The following is a 23,441-nucleotide window of genomic DNA, read 5'->3' on the forward strand; positions in this document are numbered from 1 at the left end:
ATTTTCCCAACGTAAATCTGTGCTTCATAGTAGATTTCCTTGAAATGCAATTTCTTAGGAGGAATGTAGTGTAAAGTGATCCATATTGGAAGAAGTGTGTCACTTGGTTAGTGATTATACTTAGTTAGGTAAATATAGGCTAAGAATATCATCAAAACTTTCCACATGGTTTTTTCATCCTTGGTAATAGTAGGAATTTTACGACCTGTCTATTTCATGGCGGAAATTTAACCATCAAACAGGTTTGCAAATTATGAAGAACCTCTACATTTTTTCGATAATAAAGGAACTAGTATTCAAGTCTCGTAGTCAAGTTATAATGCTCCACCTTCCATGGACAATGGATTCGGCTAAGAAGTGTTTCGGGGCAAGCTGAGTAAAGTTGAAAACAAGTTGGGCCGCCACTCGTAGTCACTTCTTCCGGAGATAATATGAACGCAAATGAGCCAAATAGAAATAGATCTTATCCCTCCGTTCATGATGCAGTTTCTGAAAGCACCGTGAGATGGCACCAGCCCGTTTCGGTTTTAAAAACTACGAATCTAATGTTTCTGAAGATTCCAAGATTAGACCGAATCAGTTCACCCACGAATTGGCTAACAACAAATAAGAATTGTCAAAGTTATGAATATACATGAATTTACCGAAAATCGAGTAATTACATAATGCATGCTGTAAAATGCTGTAAGAAAACTTGTAACTAAAACAGGTAAGTACAACAACATACGAGTAAATACAAACTGCACAAACTGGATAAACATTATCATTAATATTTTCTAACATGACTGTTTCTTTTACAAGTTCAAAGGATTTCAACTCCCGCAAGAAGAATTAAGGCTGCCATCGACGCTCGAGGATCTTCAACGTTGAACTGGTAAGTATGTACCGAATTCTTAGGTTAGATAGGTTAAGGAAGGTATGTGTTTATTTAATTAGTCGATATGTTATCGTAGGTATTATTCTTGTAATAACATTCTCATTCTCTTTTATATACACATTCAACTTCATTACATTTCAAGACATATAAAGTACAAAAACGTGCAAAAATATGTAAACTACTGAATATATTTTCCACTTAGTTCCGGAATGCTTATTTCGTTTTCTTTTTATCTTATAAATATATACGCAGCACACACACTGTTTATATATACCGGGTGATTCAATAAGAACGTACCAGGCCTATATCGCAGCTAATACTGCACGTAGAGCCTTCAAACAAAAAATTGCATCACCAAATCGTATGTCTAGAATGCAATAAAAATAGTAGCGAGACCAGTGGCGTCTCGTGAATACCTCCAACGGGGGGGGGGGGGGGAGGGGCACTTCAAAATTTGCAATGGAAAGTGGTATAACTGTTGGAATCGTTCGAAAGGACATTAAATGTAAGGCAACTTTTAGAGGACAAACTTTGATATATCCTTTCCCATTTAGCCGCTAGAGGCGTTGTTGCAGACTTGTATCTGACTACCCGTAGCAAGCCTTTATCTTAGCTAATAATGCACATAGAGCCGTCAAACAAACAATTGAACTATCAAATCATATATGTAGAATGCAATAAAAATAGTAGCGACACCAGTGACGTATCGTGAATATCTCCAACGGGGTCATCTGCAAAATTTAACATGGAAACAGGGGTTGGTTGTGACTAAATTGAAACAAGCGCACAATGGGAGAAACGTCGAGACGAAACACCTTGTCATATTTCTTCCTCGTTGGCAGCAACACGGTCCCATTGCTAGGTGAAAGTCAGATGCTGTGAGGCACTGGCGCAAATCCCGGGGGGACGAGGGGGACATGTTCCCCCAATCTTGGACCTGGGGGGACTGTCCCCCCAATAATCTGACGTGAAAAGTGTTTTTTGGGATAAGTGTGATGATTTGTGTCCGACTGTCACAAAGGAATGCAAGACAAAATAGATTTCTCTTGGCTTTTCCATTTTTAAAAAAGAATCGTATTCTGTAGTATTTCAAACTGAACTTCGTGCTGTAGTGCGTTTAGTAGTCTCATCAATATGTATTAATTCCACTTCCGCTACTTGGGCACAAATTGCAATAAATGCCAGAGGAGGATATGGGCCCCCTTCTCATGCTGGAAAGTTGTCTCAGCTGTAGGTACGGGCACAAATTCCGGAGAAATGGGCAGACGTGTCCCCCCCAACATTGGAACTTGAGGCTCTCCCAATAATTCGATTTGAAAACTGCTTTTTGCATATAAGTGTGATGACTTGTGTCCGACTGCCACAAAGGAAAGTGAGATGATATTGGTTTCTCCTGTCTTTTCCACTTTTAATGAAAATGAAGGCATGCGACTGTGCGTGACGTAACCTGGTGTAAAATCTTATCTCGTCTAGCATACGAAGAGTATATACAGTATCCAATGTCAGTAGAACCCATCTTTTCAGTAAATGCGCATTTCATCTATTTGTAGTACCAGCCTAGGCAACTATTCATGCTTCGTAAGCTAACTAACTCTATGGCCTATGGAACCCAGATGTTCAATGCCGCTTTCACAAAAACTCTCCACTGACTTTTATCCTTAGCCAACTGGATCCAGTTTCTACTTTGTATTCCTATCTCTGCGAGATCCATCTTAATATTGTTCTCCCATCTACGCCTTGGTCTTTCTAATGGTCGTTTTCCGATTGGTCTTCCAGTCAAGACTTTGAAAGCGTTTCTACTACCTTCCATTCTAGCTACATGACCTGCCCATCTAAGCCTCCTAGACTTGACGACCGTAACAATGTTGGGTAAACCGTATAAATTATGTAGTTCCTCGTTATGAAGTTTCCGCCGTTCCCCATTTCTGTTCCTCTTGGGTCCGAATATTCGTCTCAGGATCTGGTTCTCAAATACTTTCAGTCTATGTTCTTCCCTCAGAGTAAGCGACCATGTTCCGCAACCATACAGAACAACAGGCATGATTATCGTTTTGTATATTTTAAGCTTCAAATTCCTCGACAGATTTCGCGACGACAAGAGATTTTGAACCGAATAGTAACACGAACTCCCTGCTTTCAGTCGACATTTAATTTCTTCGTGAATATGATTTTCGTTTGTTAATATTGATCCTAGATATTTGAAAGTATCCACTTTATCAAAAGTATTATTTAAAATTTTAACGCATTCATAATTTGTCGTATTACGGTCCCGACGCACTCCATGTGTTTAGTTTTCTCTGCATTTACTTCTAAACCCATGTCCCTGCAAGTGTTTAATAAGACCTCTGCATTTCTTTCTATTGTTCTCCTATCATCTCCTATTAAATTTACTTCATTAGCGTACGCCATAACCTGGTGAACACCGTTCAACTCTAGGCCCTGGTTACTATTTTTGATTTTCCTTACAGCGTATTCCAGGACAAAGTTGAATAATATTGGCGACAACGCATCTCCTTGTTTCAGCCCATTCTCGACGTGAAAGCTCGTGGACAAAATATTTCCTAGCCGGACTTTACTTTGGGATTCATTTAAACATGCCTTCATTAATCTAATTAGCTTTTTCAGTATTCCAAACCGAGTCGTAAGCCTTTCTAAAATCAATAAATAGTTGATGTACCGGGATATTGTATTCCCACTTCTTTTCGAGTATTTGGCAATGTTAAATATCTGATCGATAGTTGATCAGTTTCGTCTAAATCTGCATTGATAATCTCCAGTAATTTCATCTTCGTATGAGGTCAATCTTGCTAATAGAATGCTAGAAAGGATTTTATAGGATGTTGACAGAAGAGAGATGCCTCGATAATTATTACAGTCAGTTTTGTCACCTTTCTTGTGGATTAGAACAATGATTGATTCTTTCCACTCTTGTGGCAATTCTTCCTTGTTCCAGATAAGGAAGATGAGTTTGCGTATCTTGTTCCACAATTTTTCGCCTCCAGCTAAAATTAACTCAGCCGGAATTTCATCTACACCCGGAGATTTGTGTTTCTTTCATTTCTTTATAGCGATTTCTACTTCTATTTGGTTGGGTTCTGGAATATACATTTCTGCGGTGTGTATCTCCTTTTCTCCACGCACATTAGTTTTTCACTGCGTGTTAAGCAAATCGTCAAAGAAATCTTTCCATCTATTTAAGATGCTATCTGTAGCAGTGAGAACTGTTCCGTCAGCTTTCTTTAATATATAAGCACGAGGTTGATAGCCTTTCTTAAATTCGTTGATCCTTATACATGTCCCGAATGTTTTTATTTTACTATTAGCTTGAAATTCCTTAATTTTAGCTTTCAAAAATCGCGTTTCTTTGTTCTAAAAGTTTTGGAAGTTTCCCGCCTGATGTCTACGAAATTTTGTGTAGTTATTTCATTCGGATTTTGTAGCCAACGTAATTTTGCCTGTTTTCTCTTCTCTGTTAGTGTAACGCATTCCTGGTCGAACCATAATTTGTTCCTACGTATTTTCGCGTGTCCCAATTATTCTTTTGAGAGAGGATGTTTCGTAAGCAAAGAAAAGAATTCAATTGCTGGAATATTTTCTCCATAATTTTAAGGTTTCGTCTGTTAACTAAAGAGTATATGACATGCGTCAGATTTCTATAACTATTTCTGTATTGCTATTGAGATTATCGTTGCTCAAATAAGAGTATTGTTGCGTCATACATAATTGATATTCTATCTTGATAGTTTTGGTGAAGTCATTATACTATTATAAAACAATTTAAACGTGTATCTATGTGGATGCCTAATTAGAAACATACCAATTATAAATATGCATGTTTTCAGATTTCAGAATGTGTTCACGGCAGTGATTTGGAATACTGATATGTACTACTACTTCATCTACATCGCCTGATATATAATATACTCTACAACAGGTTCACCTAAGAAATCAGATTCATCTACCGTAATACGAGATTCATCCCCCTTCCCTAGAATAATCCACAAATCTGCTTGCCTCTCAATGTTGAAGACAACCAATGGCGTATTTAGGATTTTGTTTCGAGGGGCTATGCCCAATACAAGTGGGCAATTGCCCACCTGAGTTTGAGAAGAAAATATATTTTAATTTATGCATAAATTGAAGTTATAATGGCAAGAACTGCAGACCGATAAATCCTATATGATATGATACAAAAATTTAGGAGCGAATGTAACACTATCTATTCATACAAGAAAAAGGAAGCATCCTCTTTGCCTACCTAATTTACCGGCCTAATTATTCCCCCGTTTTGATTTTCTTTAATCCAAACATTTCCTTATTTTAAAAATAACTAAACGATATAATTTTTCCTTGGTTATAACTAAAGTCTCGTCATGTTGATACCCGCGCAAGTTGGTGTGGAACACCAGTTTCGCTTATCAACTCTTCTTAGTTTTAGTGTTACTGATGACGGCCGACTTGAATCACAACTGACAACGGTCGATAAAGTATGACAGGCGAAGCGAAAGAATGTAACATCAAGAAAGAAAAAAGCAGAAAAGTAGAAAGGATGAAAGAAAGAACACACGGACATAGTTCTTATATGGAATGAAATTTGACAAATACAGTATTATTTCTGAACAAAGAACATAAGAAAATGGAAAGTCAATGACATTCTTAGAAATAGTAAGAAGGATTGTTGTTGTACGTGGAATGAAAAAACAAACAAATTTATTTCGGGGGGAGCTTGAGCCCGACAGCCTCTAAATACGCCACTGAAGACAATTTATTGTTCGCATAAGAAAGTCAAATATGCAACAGAAATAAAACCAGACAAGTTCGGTTTTAAATGATTCCTTTATATCGCAGGAAATGGCTGGACTGAATGAAACGATAAGCATTTACATCTCTGAATTGCTCAATAATCTTGAGTAAGATTTTCCGAAGCTTACAAGTAAGGCCTCCCAATTGTAAAACCCGTTTGGAAGTTTTGAAAAATGGATTTAGTAGACTCCTTATAGGTTTGACATTTTCCAAAATTGCCGCTGTTAGTGGCCCTAAATAACTAAGTTGTAACATAATAAAGACTTAATGATCGAGAATCTAAACTATGCTAAAATTTGTAGATAAATCAAAATATCTTTTATAACTAATAAAAATTTTTGTAACGATAGTATATGGGCTACTATAAAGATTATCCACAATAATTTTACGAAACGGCTCCCAATTCATTAGAGACTTCTTTTTGTTGAAATGACACTACATCAAGTTATTAAATTGTATGTCCACGATGTTTGTCTAATATATTCGATCTAAAGTTTGTGCACTGTGTTTGCAATCTAGTACCTTCACCTAGGCTCCATTTCCCCTTGTTTTGTATTCTACTACTAAGAATAAGGTAGCTAGCTTTCTTCTCCTTTAGTTATAAACTAAAGGAGAAGAAAGCTAGCTACCTTATTCTTAGTACTGACTTAGCAGTCTCTTCTGCTACTACAGATGAATAAGCTGCTAAAGAAACTATCTTTGAACAGGATACAAAGACAGACATGCTTACAAGTGTAATAACGTGTGTTTATATTATTTTGGTAGTAATGTATTTTATTTATTTTTAACAGAATCATCTGGACATATACGATTGGAATTAACGTCCACCCTACCAATTTGTCGGATGTTGTATCCGAAACAAGTACTCCAACGAGAATTAAACCCATAAACAAGTGAACAGAAAGCACACGCGTTAGCCATTCGGCCACGATTTTCATTACTTCAAGAGTAGGAAAAAATAAGAAAGTACACTGAAAAAGAGCAACAGGCGTCTAATCCATACATGTTGGAAATATAATTCTTATACACAATCTACGTTGAATTGAAGACTGTTACAAATACGGTACTCTTCCGTTAGTTCAGCATCCAACAGTTCGAAACGCCCAATGAGCTGGCACCGGCATGGTAGAGTTTTATATTTTTATCCTACTAGCAGCGTTCACCCCGCTTCGCTGCGGTCACCCCGGAACGCAATAAACTTTGTTACTTAGATAATTTTTACTTTTTCGCTTTCAAGTGATATGATAAAAACCATAGAAGATTGCAGTAAATCTTAACATTATATCGCCTGTCATTTATGTTAACCCGCCCCGCTTCGCTGCGGTCATCCCGGTGCTGGCATATTGTAAAAGTGTCTGTAAAAATAAGCAAATCAATTAAAAAATTTTAAACAGAAGATTCAAGCTATTTTCCGCTGTATATCGCCTGTCATTTATGTTAACCCGCCGAGTGACACGGTCATGCGGGTTGCATATAAATACGTTTATTTTTACCTATGATGAACTAATAACAAAGGATTTGTACGTTATGGACACTTGAATGGTCAATTATCTCAAGACACTGGTAATTAAAAATTAAAGTGATATGATAAAAACCATCTAGGGTCCAAATCCTAATAACCCCCCAAAAATGAAAAAAATTGGTTCAGCCGTATTAGCGTGATGAGCGGACAAAGGATTTTGTACGTTCTCTTATATATATATAGATTTATTGTAGTCCTACAACAGAGGTAATTCTCTATTCTTTAAAATATAGGATTAAAATTAACTTTTGGCTGTAGTTGAATTGGAATCATTATCCCATTGTTCCTAGTAAACAATATATCTGCTACCAAACATTATATTAAAGCTGTGTATACTCTACGACTTAGCATTTAGCGATCGCGCTACGATAGGCACTGCTTGATAATCCGGCATTTTCGGTAATTTGGAATTGACCAAGTCCTCAACGTGACGGATTATCGGAAGTCTACTGTAATATGTATAGTTCATCTCTGGTACGTGGGGTCCCTGGTTCGTTCCCAGCTCGAACCCAGTGGGCGTTGTGGTGGACAAACACCGTGTTCGTGAACTTTCTTGGGGTTTTTCCGTTTCCTCCCACTTTACTAATTCCACCATTGCATTCGTTTCTCATCATCACCGTCTCCTTTAGCCTAGCCGACATAAGCGTGGGACGTAAAACTGAAAGATTTAATTTTTCATTTCATATAAATGGTTTCATATAATAGTCACATTATCATCAGTCATTACCAGAATTACTATCATGAATAGTAAACAGCAAAACATTAAGTGAATGAAAAACGTTAGTCTATGTAATCGTTGTAATTTCCACTAAATTAGGCAGACTGTAATAAGAATTTACTTAATACCCATTGCTTTAAATAAATTCATACATTTGTTGTGACTTGCACTCACAATCTTTTCTTGTAATGACCTTTCTTTAAAAGGAAAGGAAGAAAGAATCGGTAAACCTAACAATTTGGCGTGAGATTTTTTTTTTTTTTAAATATAATATACGAATATAATTAAGTAACTTAGCATGCGTTCTTATGACGTTGAGACATCATTACATGACAATTAGATGCTTCTGTCATTTGAAACAAATAAGGAAAAAAAAGTGAGTAAAGAAAAAAGACAAAAAACAATTGAAACATTACCCACCTCTTCACAACCTTGAAATGCAGCGGCTTTTTACACACTGTACACGACTGTAAAACAGTTTGCTTACATAACTCTGAAGAGCATTGGATTGTCTCCTCTTCTATTAGCACTGCATATTCAAACCACGAAGCTATTTGGCCAGCTGGAAAGGAACACAAAGGTGAGTGTTTTGTAGTATCAGATACCTCCGTTTCAGAGTGTATTTGATCAATCAATTGTTAGGTTCATTTTGACGTTTATTTCATGTTCCTTCAGCTTGCTGAATGATTTTCTCTCATAGCTAGTGCAGAATTATCAGACACTAAAATGTGTTATTTTATCAATGTTTGTAACATTCCATTGTTTGTTTATTGTTTGCTTGGAGTTTAACGTGAATACGAGATACATCCGCAGCTTAACTCGTCATCAGAAACCACATGCCCTTCCATCACCGTTTTCAGTGCAGTGATGTTCAATTTAAAACTCACTGACTAGACATGTTAAAAGTAAATACTTAGTTAAACGCGTGGACTATACCTTAAAGGAGAGTGGAATACCTCAAGAAACGCTGTCACTAGGAGTATATTTCCACCACAAATTCTTAAAGTCGTAACATCAAAGTTGAGGCTGTAGGCCAGCCATGTGCAACAGACAGCTCCCGAGCCAGTTCGGGCCCACTAAACCCTTCATCCAGCCCGTCTGATCCCTAATTGAAAATATACTTCTTACATAACCTTAAACTGAATTGAAAATGTTTCTTTATAACTGATGTCCACCTTGGAAAATATCATTCGCATTGGAACATCTAGTGTATCACCGAAAATTAAGAGATTAGTTCAGAACATGAAGAATCAAATTTCCCACTAAAATTATACATAAATAGATCTTTTCTGCCTTTCTTTAGTAAATAAATATTTGGTTATCGTTATAACAGTTTCTATGCTACTGTGATGTTAGCGTACAATGAACGAGTTTCTCTATTAAATATGGCCATTCGATAGTTATGAAAATGTTATACATTGTCTCATACGGTCCTCAACTCCAGTAAGTCCTGTGACTGGCCCACCCCCTGTTTCAACTTTCACATACCTGCTCGAGACAGAAGTGTTCAAAGACAAGTTTTAGGGCTCAGGTTGCGCCCATGAGAATGTTCGGAAGGAGTATAATTATTCATTGAAAATGGCACCACCATACTGGAGAAGAAAGACACATTTGGGGGTTAAAATGGTAAATTTGAGTAGAGTGGTGAATTTGGGGACTAAATCGTAAATTTGAGTTATTACGTCCAAGTCGTGGAGATGATGGGCATCCTTGGCTCTAGGTACTAGGGGTTATCACCGTATTACTGAAGTACTATGTTTCCCATCGTTTATGGGTATCCCTGGCTCTAGATACTGGATTATCGTTGTACTACTGAAGGACTATGTTTTTCCCATCATGCGATGGAAATACAATATTCATCTTCAATACTGAAGCTGTCCTGTATGAGCTTATATTTAGCAACATACCAAAATCATTGGGCCTTATGCAGAGTTGTTTTGACGTATGATTAGCGTCACAATAAAGGTCTGACTACTGCAAGAACCATATGTTAGTCGAACTCTTTAGTATGGCACTAATCATGCGTCAGAACGACTCTGCATAAGGCACATTATGTCTTGCTTGAGTCCAACTCTTGTCTACAGGGTTCAAATTCATGGATGCATGAGGAAAAATTCCTTTAAAAAAAAATACTCAATAGTAAGGTAGAAATAACTTCCTTGCTAGGTACTCTTACTTCCCTATCGCTAACTTATTTTGTTCTTTCTTTTCTGAAACGAAATGGTGCGGTAGGCATAGCACTGTGTTACATTTGGATGAAATGCTTATTCCAACTGTTGCAGCTCTTGAGTATCAGCCAACTATCTGGTGAATATTTTTAAAAAGTATTACTGATTTTTAAATAGCATACGAACACGGAATCTGATTGTCACTTCAAAATTGTTGGGAATAACTTTACAATTTTTTAAATATCGTTCAAGCGAAAGGAATTTATGTATGCATTAAAACAAAACTTACAAACAAACTTCTATTGTACATGATTTGGCACAAAATGTTGATTTTGAGTTTCATAAACTGTTAGAACACAGGAGTGGAAACATGCTACCATGTACAGCTTCTATTCCATGTTTAGATGACAAGATTTCCTCATTACTTTGGCGCACCATCTCTCCAGTACCTGATTCCAACTAAGTGTAACGTTCTATTAGATGGTGTTCAACTTGCATTCGAATTCTACAGAGCGATTTGATTGGTTCTCACGATGAGCTCTTTTGAGGACAATGGGAAGTGTGGAAAAAAGTGAAATGAAATCTTTCAGTTTTACGTTCAACGGCTAGGCCAAAGGAGACGATGATGATAAGAAATGAATACATTGGTGGAATGAATAAAGTGGAAGGAAACGGGAGAACCAGGGGAAAACCAACGCACCTGGTATTTGTCCACAACTAAGTCTACTTGGCACGAGCTGGGATCGAACCAGGGACTCCATGCACCAGAGTGAACCCACTACTACTGAGCCACCGCGGCCCCAGGGAATCGTGGAAACGAAAGTGGAGTGGAGCTCAAGGAAAACCTGGAAGTGCTCTCATCGCATTAGACGAATGAGAGGAAAACCTTTTCCTGAATATAATAACAATACTTAAAATACTGGTAGTGCTTCTTGTCTCTATAGTTTCGGTTGAACGAAACTTTGCAAAGCAGAAATTAATATAAACGCATTTAAGGAACACAACAAGTGAAAATAGCCTGAATTGACTAGCTTTACTCTTTATTTATTGAGATTTGGCTTTAAATATTACAAACAGTTAAGTCGTCGACAATCTTTTTGGACGTTTGCAGCTCGTTGCGTACATTTAGGTGAAAATTACTAATATTTTCTTGATAATATAGATCTTTTATTGACTACCGCATGCCTACAGCACTACAATGATGAACATTTCAAGAATTTTCTTGGTTGCTATTGTAGAAACAAAAGAGATTAAGAAAGAAAAGGAACGGTTTTACGAGTACTGTCCATTATTTAAATAAACTTCAGCACTGAAGAAAAATCTTGTAACTTTTAAATACGAAGATGTAATGTCTCTATTTGTGCAAAAATCTTTTATGAACTCCAATTTGTACGATATTACTTTTTGTTAGGTATATTGATGTTTTCTTGAAAGTTATACTATAAGAATAAAATTAATAGATTGTCAAAATATTCTAAATATTTCCGTGCTCAGATTACATTTTACGTCTTTGGTGATCCATTTGTTCTTAGCACATTATGATAAAGAATTTGATATGGTAAAGGATGTGATAAAGTTCAACTATGTATTATGCATTCCTCTTCCGAAAATGGAAAACCTGCACACACTAGTAATCTGAACGAACTTAACACTTCATACACTTACTATTGACAAAAACAAATAAAATGCTATTAAATATATATTCTATTTGAATGAACAAATAAATTGTGAAAAGTATATATATTCTTTGCGAATCCAATTCATCCGCATCTCATCTGGAACTAAATTGGAATAGTACTCTTTCATGAGTGTTAAAAAAAGAAAGAAAATGTTGCTCTGAGCCGTAGCTAGGGGGAGGGGCGAGCGGGGCGGGCCCCATAGCAAGGGGACACCGAACGAGCAAGAAGAAAGAAAAGATGTAGTAAAAATTTAAACGACGCAGCGTCTGTAAAAGAATTGGCGCCCTATTAAATCAATATTGTCAGTTTGCAAAGAAATACGCTTCTTAAAAATTTTCTTGTTCGCTCCGCTCGCAACCCAAAATTTTCAACAAGTTTTTATTTATTATTTAAAGAAAATTATTATATACGATTTGTTAATGATGATATGATATACAAGATGTCGAGTAATGACTTATAGTGTACGCAGGAGCGCAGGGCCGTGCCGTGGGGGGAGCGACGGTCCCGGGCGCCGAAGTAAGGGGGCGAAAAAATTGGGAGAAAAAAAGGCAAAGGAAAGGAAAAAATACTTGGAATATATGTATGGGGGTACCGTCGTATACTCTCGCCCCGGGCGCTGATTTTCGACGGCACGGCACTGCAGGAGCGTTTTTAAAATCGGAAACAATCAAAGCCTGAAACACGCGTTTAGCGTTGTGATGGTGATGAGTTTGCTTAGTTAACCACGTTTTTCTATCCAATCGGATTAATCACGATGGTGAGAATGAAGGTATGAAAACGAAAGAAGTGAAGAGTCACAAGCAAGCTACTGTTTACGCGGGAATATTAAAGATAAAGGTAAACAAGGGGAATAATAACATATTCGAAATCGTAGAGTAGAAGCTAAAAGGGTTAGAACTTAACCCAACGAATTTCGTCTTTTTCAATGTCTAATAACTACCATAACATATTCGAAATCGTAGAGTAGGAGCTAAAAGGATCAGAACTTAACCCAACGAATTTCGTCTTTTTCAAAGACTAATACCTACCATTTTTTTTATTCCATTGACATATGAAATGCTTCCAATTCAAAGGAATTTATTGGGATCATTTCTCCATCAACTAGTTATATCGGCAGGATATGTTTCCTGTGCATACGTATCAGTTGTGCTCTTTTTTGTCTACCTACATACAAACAAAATATAAACCTTCTGAATTTCCGTTATATTTCATTTTTTCCTTTTTTACCGTAAAAGAACTAACCAACTAACTCTATGACCTATAGAAACTTGAAGTTCAATGCCGTATTCATAAAATAAATATGACTTTTGTCCTTACCCAACTGAATCCAGTTTCTACTTTGTATTCCTATTTCTGTGAGATTCAGCTTAATATTGTTCTTCCGTCTGTGTCTAGGCCTTCCTAATGGACGTTTTCCGATTTTATTTCCAGTCATAACTCCGAAAGCGTCCCTACTTTCTCATTCTCGCTACAAGACCTGCCCCCTGAGCCACCTAGATTTGATGACTAACAATGTTTGATAAAAGGTGTAAATTATGCAGTTCCTCGTTATGAAGTTTCCGCCATTCTCGATTGCCATTCCTCTTGGGTCCGAATATTCGTCTCAGAATTTTATCTCAAAAGATTTTCAGTTTGCGTTCTTCCCTTAAAGTAAGTGACTATGTTTCGCACCAATGCAGATGTTTCTTCTATCTATTTTGAGCATCAAATTCCTCGACAGAACTTGCGACAACAAAAGATTTTGAACTGAATAATAACACGAATTCCCTACTTTCAGTCGACGTTTAATTTCTTCGTGCATATGATTTTGGTCTGTTAATATTGATCCTAGATACTTGAAAGTATCCACTTTAAGGATAATATTATTTGATACTTTGATTCATCCATAATTTGTAGTATTACAATCCCAGTGAACTTCCATGTATTTAGTTTTTTCTGCATTTACTTCTAAACCTGCAAGCATTTAATAATGTCTCTGCATTTCTTTCTATTGTTTTCCTATCAACTCCTATCAGATTTACACCAGCATACGCCATAACCTGGTGAATACCATTTAGCTCTAGCCTGGTTGCTATCTTTGATTTTCCTTATAGCATACTCCAGAATAAAGTTGCATAATAATGTCGATAACGCATCCCCTTGTTTCAGGCCATTCGCGACGAGAAAGCTCGTGGACAAGAATTTTCCTAGTCGAATATTACTTTGGGATTTATTTAAACATATAATAATTAATCTAACTAGCTTTTTCGGTATTCCAAATTTTGCATGAATGTTGTATAATATTTATCTCCTAATAGAATTGTAAGCCTTTCTAAAATCAATAAATAATTGATGTACCGGGGTATTGTATTCTAATTTCTTTTCGAGTATTTGTCAAAAGTAAATATCTGGTCCATAGTTGATTTATTTATTCTAAATCCACACTGATATTCTATAATAATTTCATCCGTTTATGGGGTCAATCTTGCTAATAAAATGTTTGAGAGGATTTTATAGGATGTTGACACAAGTGAAATGCCTCGATAATTATTACAATCCGCTTTGTCACTTTTCTTATCAATTAGAACAATGATTCATTCTTTCCACTCTTGTGGTAATTCCTCCTTGTTGCAGATAAGGAGAGTGAGTTTCTGTATTTTGTTCCACAATTTTCCTCTCTAGCTAAAATTAACTCAGCCGGAATTTCGTCTACACCCGGAGATTTGTGTTTCTTTAATTTCTTTCTAGCAATTTCTACTTCTGTTCGGTTAGGCTCTGAAATTTAAGGTTCTGCTGTGCATTACCCTTTCCCGATGAACATTAGCTTTTGGCTGCGTGTTAAGCAAATCGTCAAAGAAATCTTTACATCTATTCAAGATGTTATCTGTATCCAGTGATGAAAATTTTCCGATTCATAAAAACATACTCCACTTATTCCTACATCGTTGTATAGCCGTGATGTGAGGTGGAAAATTTTCTTCTATAATTTTCCGGAAAATTTTCAGTTCTTCACAAGTATCAGTAATCAAGTAACAATTCCTCAGTATTAATAAAATTGATTGAATTTATGTATAGAAATGTTAAAAATAGAAAGATCGTTTAAAGAATCTGAAAATTTTCACGGCTCAGACAATTTTCAGTACTATGTAGGAACAAGTGAAACAATATTTCATAAATCGAAATATTTTGTGTCTTGTATGGAAAAATTGAAGAACTTTTTATGAGTCGGAAAATTTTCATCACTTTGTAGCAAAAAGTAAAACAACTTTTTGTGAATCCGAAAGTTTTATTGCTCTGTAGAAACAAATGTAAGGAATTTTGATGAATCGGAAAATTTTCATCACGATGTAGAAACAAGTAAAAAACTTCATAATCCGGACAGTTTTGGATATTATGTATAGTGATGTTAGGTAGAAAATTTTCCACTATATTTAACTGCACATTGAGATGTATATTCCTGTAGAGGAAAATTAGACAGCACAAATTATAATTTTCCAATTAGCTTTCGGGAACCAGAAAATTTTCTAATATTTCAAGTTGGGAAGTAAAAATTTACATAGTGTTTCTCTCTCTCTCTCTCTCTATTATATCTACTTATTTATAAATGTTGCAGAATGTAAATCTATAAAAGTAGTAAAGCTATGAGAAAACCGTCTTATGCGTATTAAACTGACAAAATCTAATATTGTAAGATCAAAGGTGGATTCTGAGGGAAGAACGCATTGAAGTTTTTGAAACAACCTTGAAATGAAGAATCGTTAGATTTTCACTTCATGAAACTTTTTAAGACTATATTTATTACCAATAAATTCTACGGCTAAACAACGATGTAGGAATAAGTGGAGTATGTTTTCATGAATCGGAAAATATTCATGACTTTTAATAAATTGAAATTTTAAATAATAAAATTGGATATTTGTACTCTACGAACTCATGTTCTCTGCACTTTGCATACGCACACACACACACAGACACACACACACACACACACACACAGAGAGAGAGAGAGAGAGAGAGAGAGAGAGAGAGAGAGAGAGAGAAGAGTTGAATTGAGTTGATTTTGAGTTTAACGTCCATTTCATCAGCGAGACTATATAAGACGGGACCAACTGATTAACGTGAAATCCGAACTACATGAGCTCCCGCTGAGAATCGAAGCCAGGTCTTCCATGCCAAAGGCACGTATGCTAACCGCTTAGCAACGAAGGAGCTCGCAGATGAAGAGAGAGAGAGAAACACTGTGTAAAAGTTTACTTTCCAACTTGAAATATTAGAAAATTTTCCGGTTCCCGAAAACTAATTGGAAAATTAAAATTTGTTGCTGACTAACTTTCCTCTACAGAAATTCAATTTTGTAGCTGAATGTGCAGTTAAATATAGTGGAACATTTTCCACCTAACATCACTATACATAATATCCAAAATTGTCCGGCTTATGAAAAGTTTTTTTCACATGTTTCTACATCGTCATGAAAATTTTCCGATCTATGAAAATTCCTTTCACTTGTTTCTACAGAGCAATAAAACTTTCCGATTCACAAAAAGTTGTTTTACTTTTTGCTTCGAAATGAAAATTTTCTGACTCATAAAAAGTTCTTCAATTTTTCCATATAAGACAGAAAACATTTCAATTCATGAAAAATTGTTTAACTTGTTCCTACATACTACTGAAAATTGTCTGAGCCATGAAAATTTTCAGATTCTTTAAACGATATTTCACTTTTTTACATTTCTGTACTTGAATTCAACCAATTTTACAATTGCTGAGGAATTGTTACTTGGTTACTTATATTTTTTAGAACGAAAAATTTTCCGGAAAAATATCGCGGAAAATTTTCCACCTCACATCAATATCTGTATCAGTAAGAATTGTTCCATCGTCTCTCTTTAATATGTACGCGCAAGGTTGATACTCTTTCTTAAATTCGTTGATGCCCTTGAATATGTCTCTTTTTTTTTCTTTTACTATTATCTTCAAGTTCATTAATTTAAACTTTCAAAAAATCGCGTTTCTCTCTTCCAAACGTTTTGGAAGTTTCTCGTCTGATGTCAACGAAATTTAGTATAGTTATATCGTTTAGATTTTGTAGGCAACGCAGTTTCGCCTATTTTCCCTTCTCTATTAGTTTGGTGCATTCCTGGTCGAACCATGATTTGTTCCTATGTATTTCCGCATGCTGCAATTTTTCTCTTGCTGAAATTTTAATGCTATTCCTAATTTGAAACCAAGTATCCTCAATATTAATGCTCTCAAAACCTTCTAAAAAACAAATTTATTACACTTTTATCTGATATTTCCCTCTCTCCTTGCTCCCCTCTAATTTCTTTAAACTAAACCTCTCCGTTTTAAGATGTTGAATATTCTCTTTATTCGCTGATAATCTCTCTCTCTTGTTATCACTGCTACCAGGTAGTGATCAGTGCCGTAGTCGGGTCCTCTTATAACGGTTCTTTTAGCAATTATTGAGCCATTAAAACACACCAATTACCTTTTATACACTTGGTTTATTAATTATATAAGAGATGCGTACAGATTATTTACAACACACTTTTTCAAGATGTCTGTTTAATTAACTGAGAAATTCTATCTATTTATTATATGTTGTCATGACGACGACCTCGAGATTAGATTACATAACAACATTTGAAAATCTTTATAAATTAACCAAGGATCTTATAAAATAGAGGATCTGCCCTTACAACAAAATCTTGAAGCCATTCGTCACAGTTTCGCCACCCCTATCCTGTCCACTCCGCCCAATAGGATCGCAATGTTTTGAGCCAACAGTTATGGCGGAAACAAAAGTAGCCAATCAGACGATGGAGGAAACGAAAGTAGCAAATCAGACGTGCCGATGCTCGGTTGTTTTTTGGTTTCATCGATTTAATAGGATGAAGATACATATGTGCAGATCCTCTATTTATAACATCCTTGAAATTAACATTATAACCATATTATTTCTTTTTCTTTCTTTTCTTCTAATAACAGAATCAGCCTAGTACATATTTAAAATACATCATGGCCCAAAATTACAGATAAATAATAATTTACAAGTGAAATAATAAGTAAAATATACAACATACTGTTGTACTCTGAACGAGCGAACATCAATTATGCTAGACTGTCTTCTTCTATCTACAAAACGTGATCAACTTGATTGTGTGTTCTTCCATCTGGCGAGGTTCATGTGTATTTATGAACATCACAATGTGGGAATTTTGTACTCTTCACTATAAGGTTTTTTTGATGTTCCAAAGTTCACGAAACTAACGCCTTGTCATTACTTTCCTTATGCAGACATTCTTTCTCTATAACCGGTTTGAAAATATCCTGTCTCCCTGACTTCGCATTGTAATCCTCTAATGGTATTGGGAACTTGGTCGAATACCCGTGATACTTCTTAAAAAGTGTCTTTTATATTGTCCTCCTTATCTTCTGTTGGGGCATATTAAAAGAATCAAAATTAAAATGCTATTTGTGTAATCATATACAGAATGAAATTAGTAAAGTTTACAATTATTACTGGAAATTAATGCTGTCACCCATTTCGAACACTTTAAAAGCACAAAGTTTCTAATGTATTGAAATTTCATTTCTTATCGATAGTATGAAACGTTACAAATAGGCGTAGTAAATTTCCATTAACTGACCTCTAAGTGGATCTGTATATCAACCAAAGGTATTTTTGGCAAGTTTAACAAAACGTCCAAGATACGACTCTTGAAATCAGCTCTTATTTGTAAAAGAATACATAATAATTGCTTTTGGCTGTTGCAATGGTCTGTTCAAACAGCTTGATAAAAAAAATCAACATAGTATAACAATAAAACTTTCTTCTCTTATATGCAAAAAAAGGGGGAGAATAGGAAGGAAAAGCTTGGTGTGGTGAGTGTAAAGGGGTGCCAAATTTTACTTCGCCCCGGGCGCTGACTCTGATGCTACTGATTAAGCGATAATTGAGTTTGTTTTTGGGTTGGATGTTTTGCGGTGCATTTACTATGTTACCAGCTGGATTTCTTTTAAAAGGATCAACTTTTAAGCAATAAAAACTAACTTCACGTTTCTTTCTTTCATTTTTTCTTCAGTCCAAAATAGATTACCATAGAAAGTTTTACTTAAGCGTTGTGATCACAACTAAAGGCCAGTATTACTATTAATGAAATTCGAAGGATGAAAAACAGTAGGAATACACCATGTGAATTAGTGTTAGGATCATGAGTTAGATTTCTGGGCTTTAGGCATTTATGGCCATGTTAGCCCGTCACTTATGAATGATGATGTCCTTCGGCGATCACACTATTCGAGGAAAGAAAATTAAGAAAGGATTGGAAAAGCAAGGAAGCGGCCTGGGACCTATATGTAAGGTCTGACATTTGCCCTGTGTGAATGAGGAAAAGCTCATTCAGGATGGCCGGCCCGATAAAGCTTTACACGTTTTCGAGTGTTCTCACCGGGAATCGAACCCGGCCGTGTGAATTAATTTGGTTTGTAGGCTATAATGTTATATATTTTCACTTAGTATTGAAACCGAAAGTGGTAGTAGATGTGTATCACTTTCGTACTTTATTACATAGAGTGGAGGTGAAATATATTCTTGGGACGCTTAATTGATTGCTGAAAACTTCTTCTCTCTCTATCTGTTACCGTTTTTACTCAATACGATCAACATTAAAACTGGAAGTGATTGATATCCACCATTTCCTGTTTGAGTAACGCCTCCGTCAACGAACAGGATTCCTAACTTTTCACCCTCTATATTCTGTCCGAATTTGGTGGTGATTCATCAAATAGTTCTTGATATTTCTTTGTCTCGTGAAAGGACGGACACACGGACAGGGGAAATACGTGAATTTTGGTAAACCAAACCATACCACTTATTGAGCTGAAACTGATACTTATATAATCCCATGTTAGATATCCGAAACCGTTAAATATTATAATTTAAAGTATAGTGAGTTGTGAGCTTTGGTCAGTGTTCCTTTTGTTAAAATTAACAATGTTGGCTAAAAAGTGTGTGCACTTGATGTGTGCCATAGATTGATATTTGACAGAGAGAAACCATAACATAGATACTTTAGAATGAATAAAACATTTAACCTTTAGCGCATATGGTTTAAGTGATATGTGACCTTAGAAACTTGTGTTAAATTTCCTCCTTTGAGATTCAGGTGAATTGAATTCAGATGTGTTGGTATTACTGGCTGACTCTACAGCTGACTTTTCTATTGAGAGTTTCCTTTTCCTACAACCTGCATACAGCTTATGCCCTGGTTTAATATCTTTCACTAACATAACAGCTGTTTTTGTATCAATGACTTGTAGTGATTTTTTTGACAGTGTTGAATTATGGTAATCGACCGGATTGCAACGGTAGATTTGCAGGTCTTCGTATTTAATCAGTAGTAGTTGTTCATAGTGAAGACATATAGATGCATCATCTGATAGTACTTCATACCCTGTTCGCATAAGTAATAATTGTCTCTGTTCTTCTGTAAAGTCTGCACACATTTTAAACCCACAACTTCTAGAAAATCTTTTGCTGTGGCATGCAGAGCCTTCATTTTTGCCTATAGTACAATCTGGAAGACCAATATCAATGGATGAGGCCATATTATATGCAAGAGAAAATTTCTTACTGCAAATTGATAACAAAGAGCAAATATTCAATAAAATTACTACTTGCATAGATATACTATAGAAATTAAGTTTGAGGTGATATTGTGAACTGACATAGAATATACCTTACAATCATCCAAAAACAAAACAAGTCACCAACACCAAAATTCATTCCTAATTATATCTAGACACGCTCTTTGCATTGGTTATGGTTACAACTTGGTGTAAGGTTGGCAACATGGCCATTTTTGGGTAACAAAACAGTCCATTTACGCATAGTTTCATTTCTCATTTCTAAGGCCACATATCCCTTAAACCATATGCGCTAAAGGTTAATACGTATTTATGGTTTCTCTCTGTCAAATATCAATCTACTGACTTGACTTCTTACAACTTTATGGGGGTCTAAATATGACACACATGAAACGTGCACACACTTTTTAGCCAGCATTGTTAATTTATTGTACAAATTCTGAACCTCCAAGGGAATTTGTGACCAACTGACCTTCATATACTCTAAAAGTTGTAGAGGGAAACAAATTTTGAAGGTTGTCAGAGCTTCCAGTTGAAAACGGCAAGCACTTCAAAATGGGAGAAGATGTTTACTACGCGTTGTTGCTCAGGTAGGAGCCATTTTGAAAACGCCCTACTACCGCAACCAATACAGATCTTCAAATCAAATTTGACCATTCTTCACTGTTGGTGTCAGGTAACATTTGTGCAAAATTTGAAACAAATCGGAGATGGTGGAGTGGGAACAAAATTGGTCCACTTGACATGGAATGACCCTGCAATATCTTTTCAAAAGAACATTGCTAGTTACAAGTGCACGAAACATGCTCAGAACGCGGAGCCTCCTTAAGCGCTGGGGCCTCCCTAAGCGATCGCCCCATTGGCCAGTCCCAAACTCCGCTTCTGTCGTTATGACACTAGCAAGATGATGGTACACAGTATAGTTAATGAGATATGAACTGAAACTATCATTGACACCTAAATGTTCGTTATGTTTAACTAAAATATTCTCCAAATTTAAGTTATATATCAACCGATATATCACATCGAGCTGAACCTCGTAGTGGCGTCTTTGAGGTTTGCCATTCTTATGTGTAGGTTTCGAGAAAATAATAATAATAAAAGAAAACGAACTTTTGTGGCACTAAAAATTATATCGTTTGTCTCCAACAGTTCTATTTTGCTGAAAGAAATTTCGTTTATTTACGTACTGTATATACGTAGTAAAATGCACTGTTAAGTTTCAAATTGTTGTTTGTTCATTCCTAAAAGTGAGATATTCTGTTGATGCATATATTACTTGTATTATACCGTATAAACAACAACAAGAACAAAAATCATTAGATATCATACAATATTTTTGAATACTTGATGCACTTAGCATGATATTAAATTTATGTAGTAAACATTCTCTTCTACTTATTAAAAATAAGTTGTCTCACGAAACACAATATTTCGAAGAAACATAAAGAAGAGTTGAAATGAAACAAAGTTTTTTAAGTGTTATATACATTTTTCGAAACTAAAGTTTATTCTTGAAACACTGTTATTTGGTTGGTTGGTTGGATTTGAGTTTAGCATCGGTTTTAGCAGCGAGACAATATGAGACGTGGACCTAGTGCTTAACGTCAGGTCCGAACCACATGACCTCCCTCCAGGACTCGAAGTCGGATCTCCTGTGCCCAGAGAAAATATTCTAACCATATAGCCACAAGAGACCTCTTTAAACAATATTGTGTCAGTTAAAAAAGCGAAATGAAATAAAACCTTTCAGTTTTACGTCCGACGATTATGCAGACTGGGCTAAAGGAGACGGAATGAATAAAGTGGGAGGAAATGGGAGAACCCCGAGACAACCCACGCACACGATGTTTGTCCACCACAATTTTTCACCTGGCGCGAGCGGGATCGAACCAGGGACCCCAGCACCCTGATCCCCAGATTGTGCCACTTCATACAATAGAGTTTAATACTGTACACGAGACATACTTTTCAAATCTTTAGAAATCTCCATTAACGAACAGCTTTCAATAACAGACACCACCATAATACGGATAGATTTTTATCTCGACTAAAATTTATGTACAGTTACGGGACAGAACCCTCCTTTTTAAGGGCATTCTCAGAAAGAAACATAGGCAGTCTTCTTTCCCTTCCAATGTTTTAGTAACATCTTCATAACGGACAGTAATAATTATCAATTTATACGTACTGTACTTAGCACAGAAAATAATTTCTGCAATAATAAAAAAAAGGAGTAGACAAAAAAAAAAAAAAACTTTCCCACAGCATATCTTTTTTATATCCTGGTGAACCATCACACAGAACAGTTACAAGTAGAACTTAAAATTCCTCTTTTTTCTGAAGTGCTTTCTGACAGAATTCTTCAGTGAGTTACTTTTACTTTTAGTACAGTCAATGTACGAATTTGGAGATTTTTACAGGGGAATGGCATGTATTTAAGAAGAACAAGACCACACATGAAATATATATTGTAGTACATGGCCATGCAGCAATGCTTTTATATCTTCGCAGAGCACGATTCCCCCCTCCCCCGTAATCTCTCTAGTATGACAGGTTTCGATATTAACCTATATTTACATTTGTAGCCATTTATTTACCATGTATTGATACAATTACCACATGATTTATTTGTAATATAAATTCGTGTAACATCTCTGTAACGGACGCCTTTCACGTACTTACAAATAATTGTTTCTACGCGCCTTTGCGTGGGAGACCCGGGTTCGGTTCCCGGCGGGAGCTCATGTGGTTCGGATTCCACGTTAATCAGTAGGTCCACGTCTCATATAGCCTCGCTGCTGAAAGGGACACTAAACTAAAAATTAACTCAAGAAAAAATTGTTACGTAAAGATCGGTGCCCGGTGCTTAAATGTATTTGTTCTTCCGAAGAAGACTGACTAAATGTATTTCCAAAATAAAAGATTCTGGGTTAAATATTTGGTGGAGGGAAAAAGTCATGGGGGAGACTAAACATATTTCCAATACATCGGATTTCGAGTCGAATATTTGGTGGAGGAACAAAGCCGCTGGAGGAAAATGATT

General features: G+C 35.9%; 3 protein-coding genes across 3 annotated transcripts in view; 1 reads left to right on the forward strand and 2 right to left on the reverse strand.

Annotated features, from left to right (window-relative positions):
- The window catches only part of LOC145680879 (uncharacterized), a 301,071-nt gene extending 292,608 nt beyond the window's left edge, over positions 1 to 8,463 (reverse strand). The window contains exon 1 of the mRNA XM_081752026.1: positions 8,341 to 8,463. The gene's annotated coding sequence lies outside the window, so the exon portion shown is untranslated. The remainder of the gene's footprint in view (positions 1 to 8,340) is intronic.
- LOC145680880 (methyl farnesoate epoxidase-like) overlaps positions 8,383 to 23,441 on the forward strand; it is a 190,426-nt gene continuing 175,367 nt past the window's right edge. The window contains exon 1 of the mRNA XM_081752028.1: positions 8,383 to 8,500. The gene's annotated coding sequence lies outside the window, so the exon portion shown is untranslated. The remainder of the gene's footprint in view (positions 8,501 to 23,441) is intronic.
- LOC145682032 (ARL14 effector protein-like) lies at positions 19,877 to 20,356 on the reverse strand. The gene has a single exon (XM_081753633.1). The coding sequence runs from the start codon at positions 20,354 to 20,356 to the stop codon at positions 19,877 to 19,879; it is 480 nt and encodes a 159-aa protein (XP_081609759.1).

This window comes from Thermobia domestica, chromosome 3, assembly GCF_964235325.1.
Source record: "Thermobia domestica chromosome 3, izTheDome1.hap1.1, whole genome shotgun sequence".
In the NCBI taxonomy this organism is placed as follows: Eukaryota; Metazoa; Arthropoda; class Insecta; order Zygentoma; family Lepismatidae; genus Thermobia; species Thermobia domestica.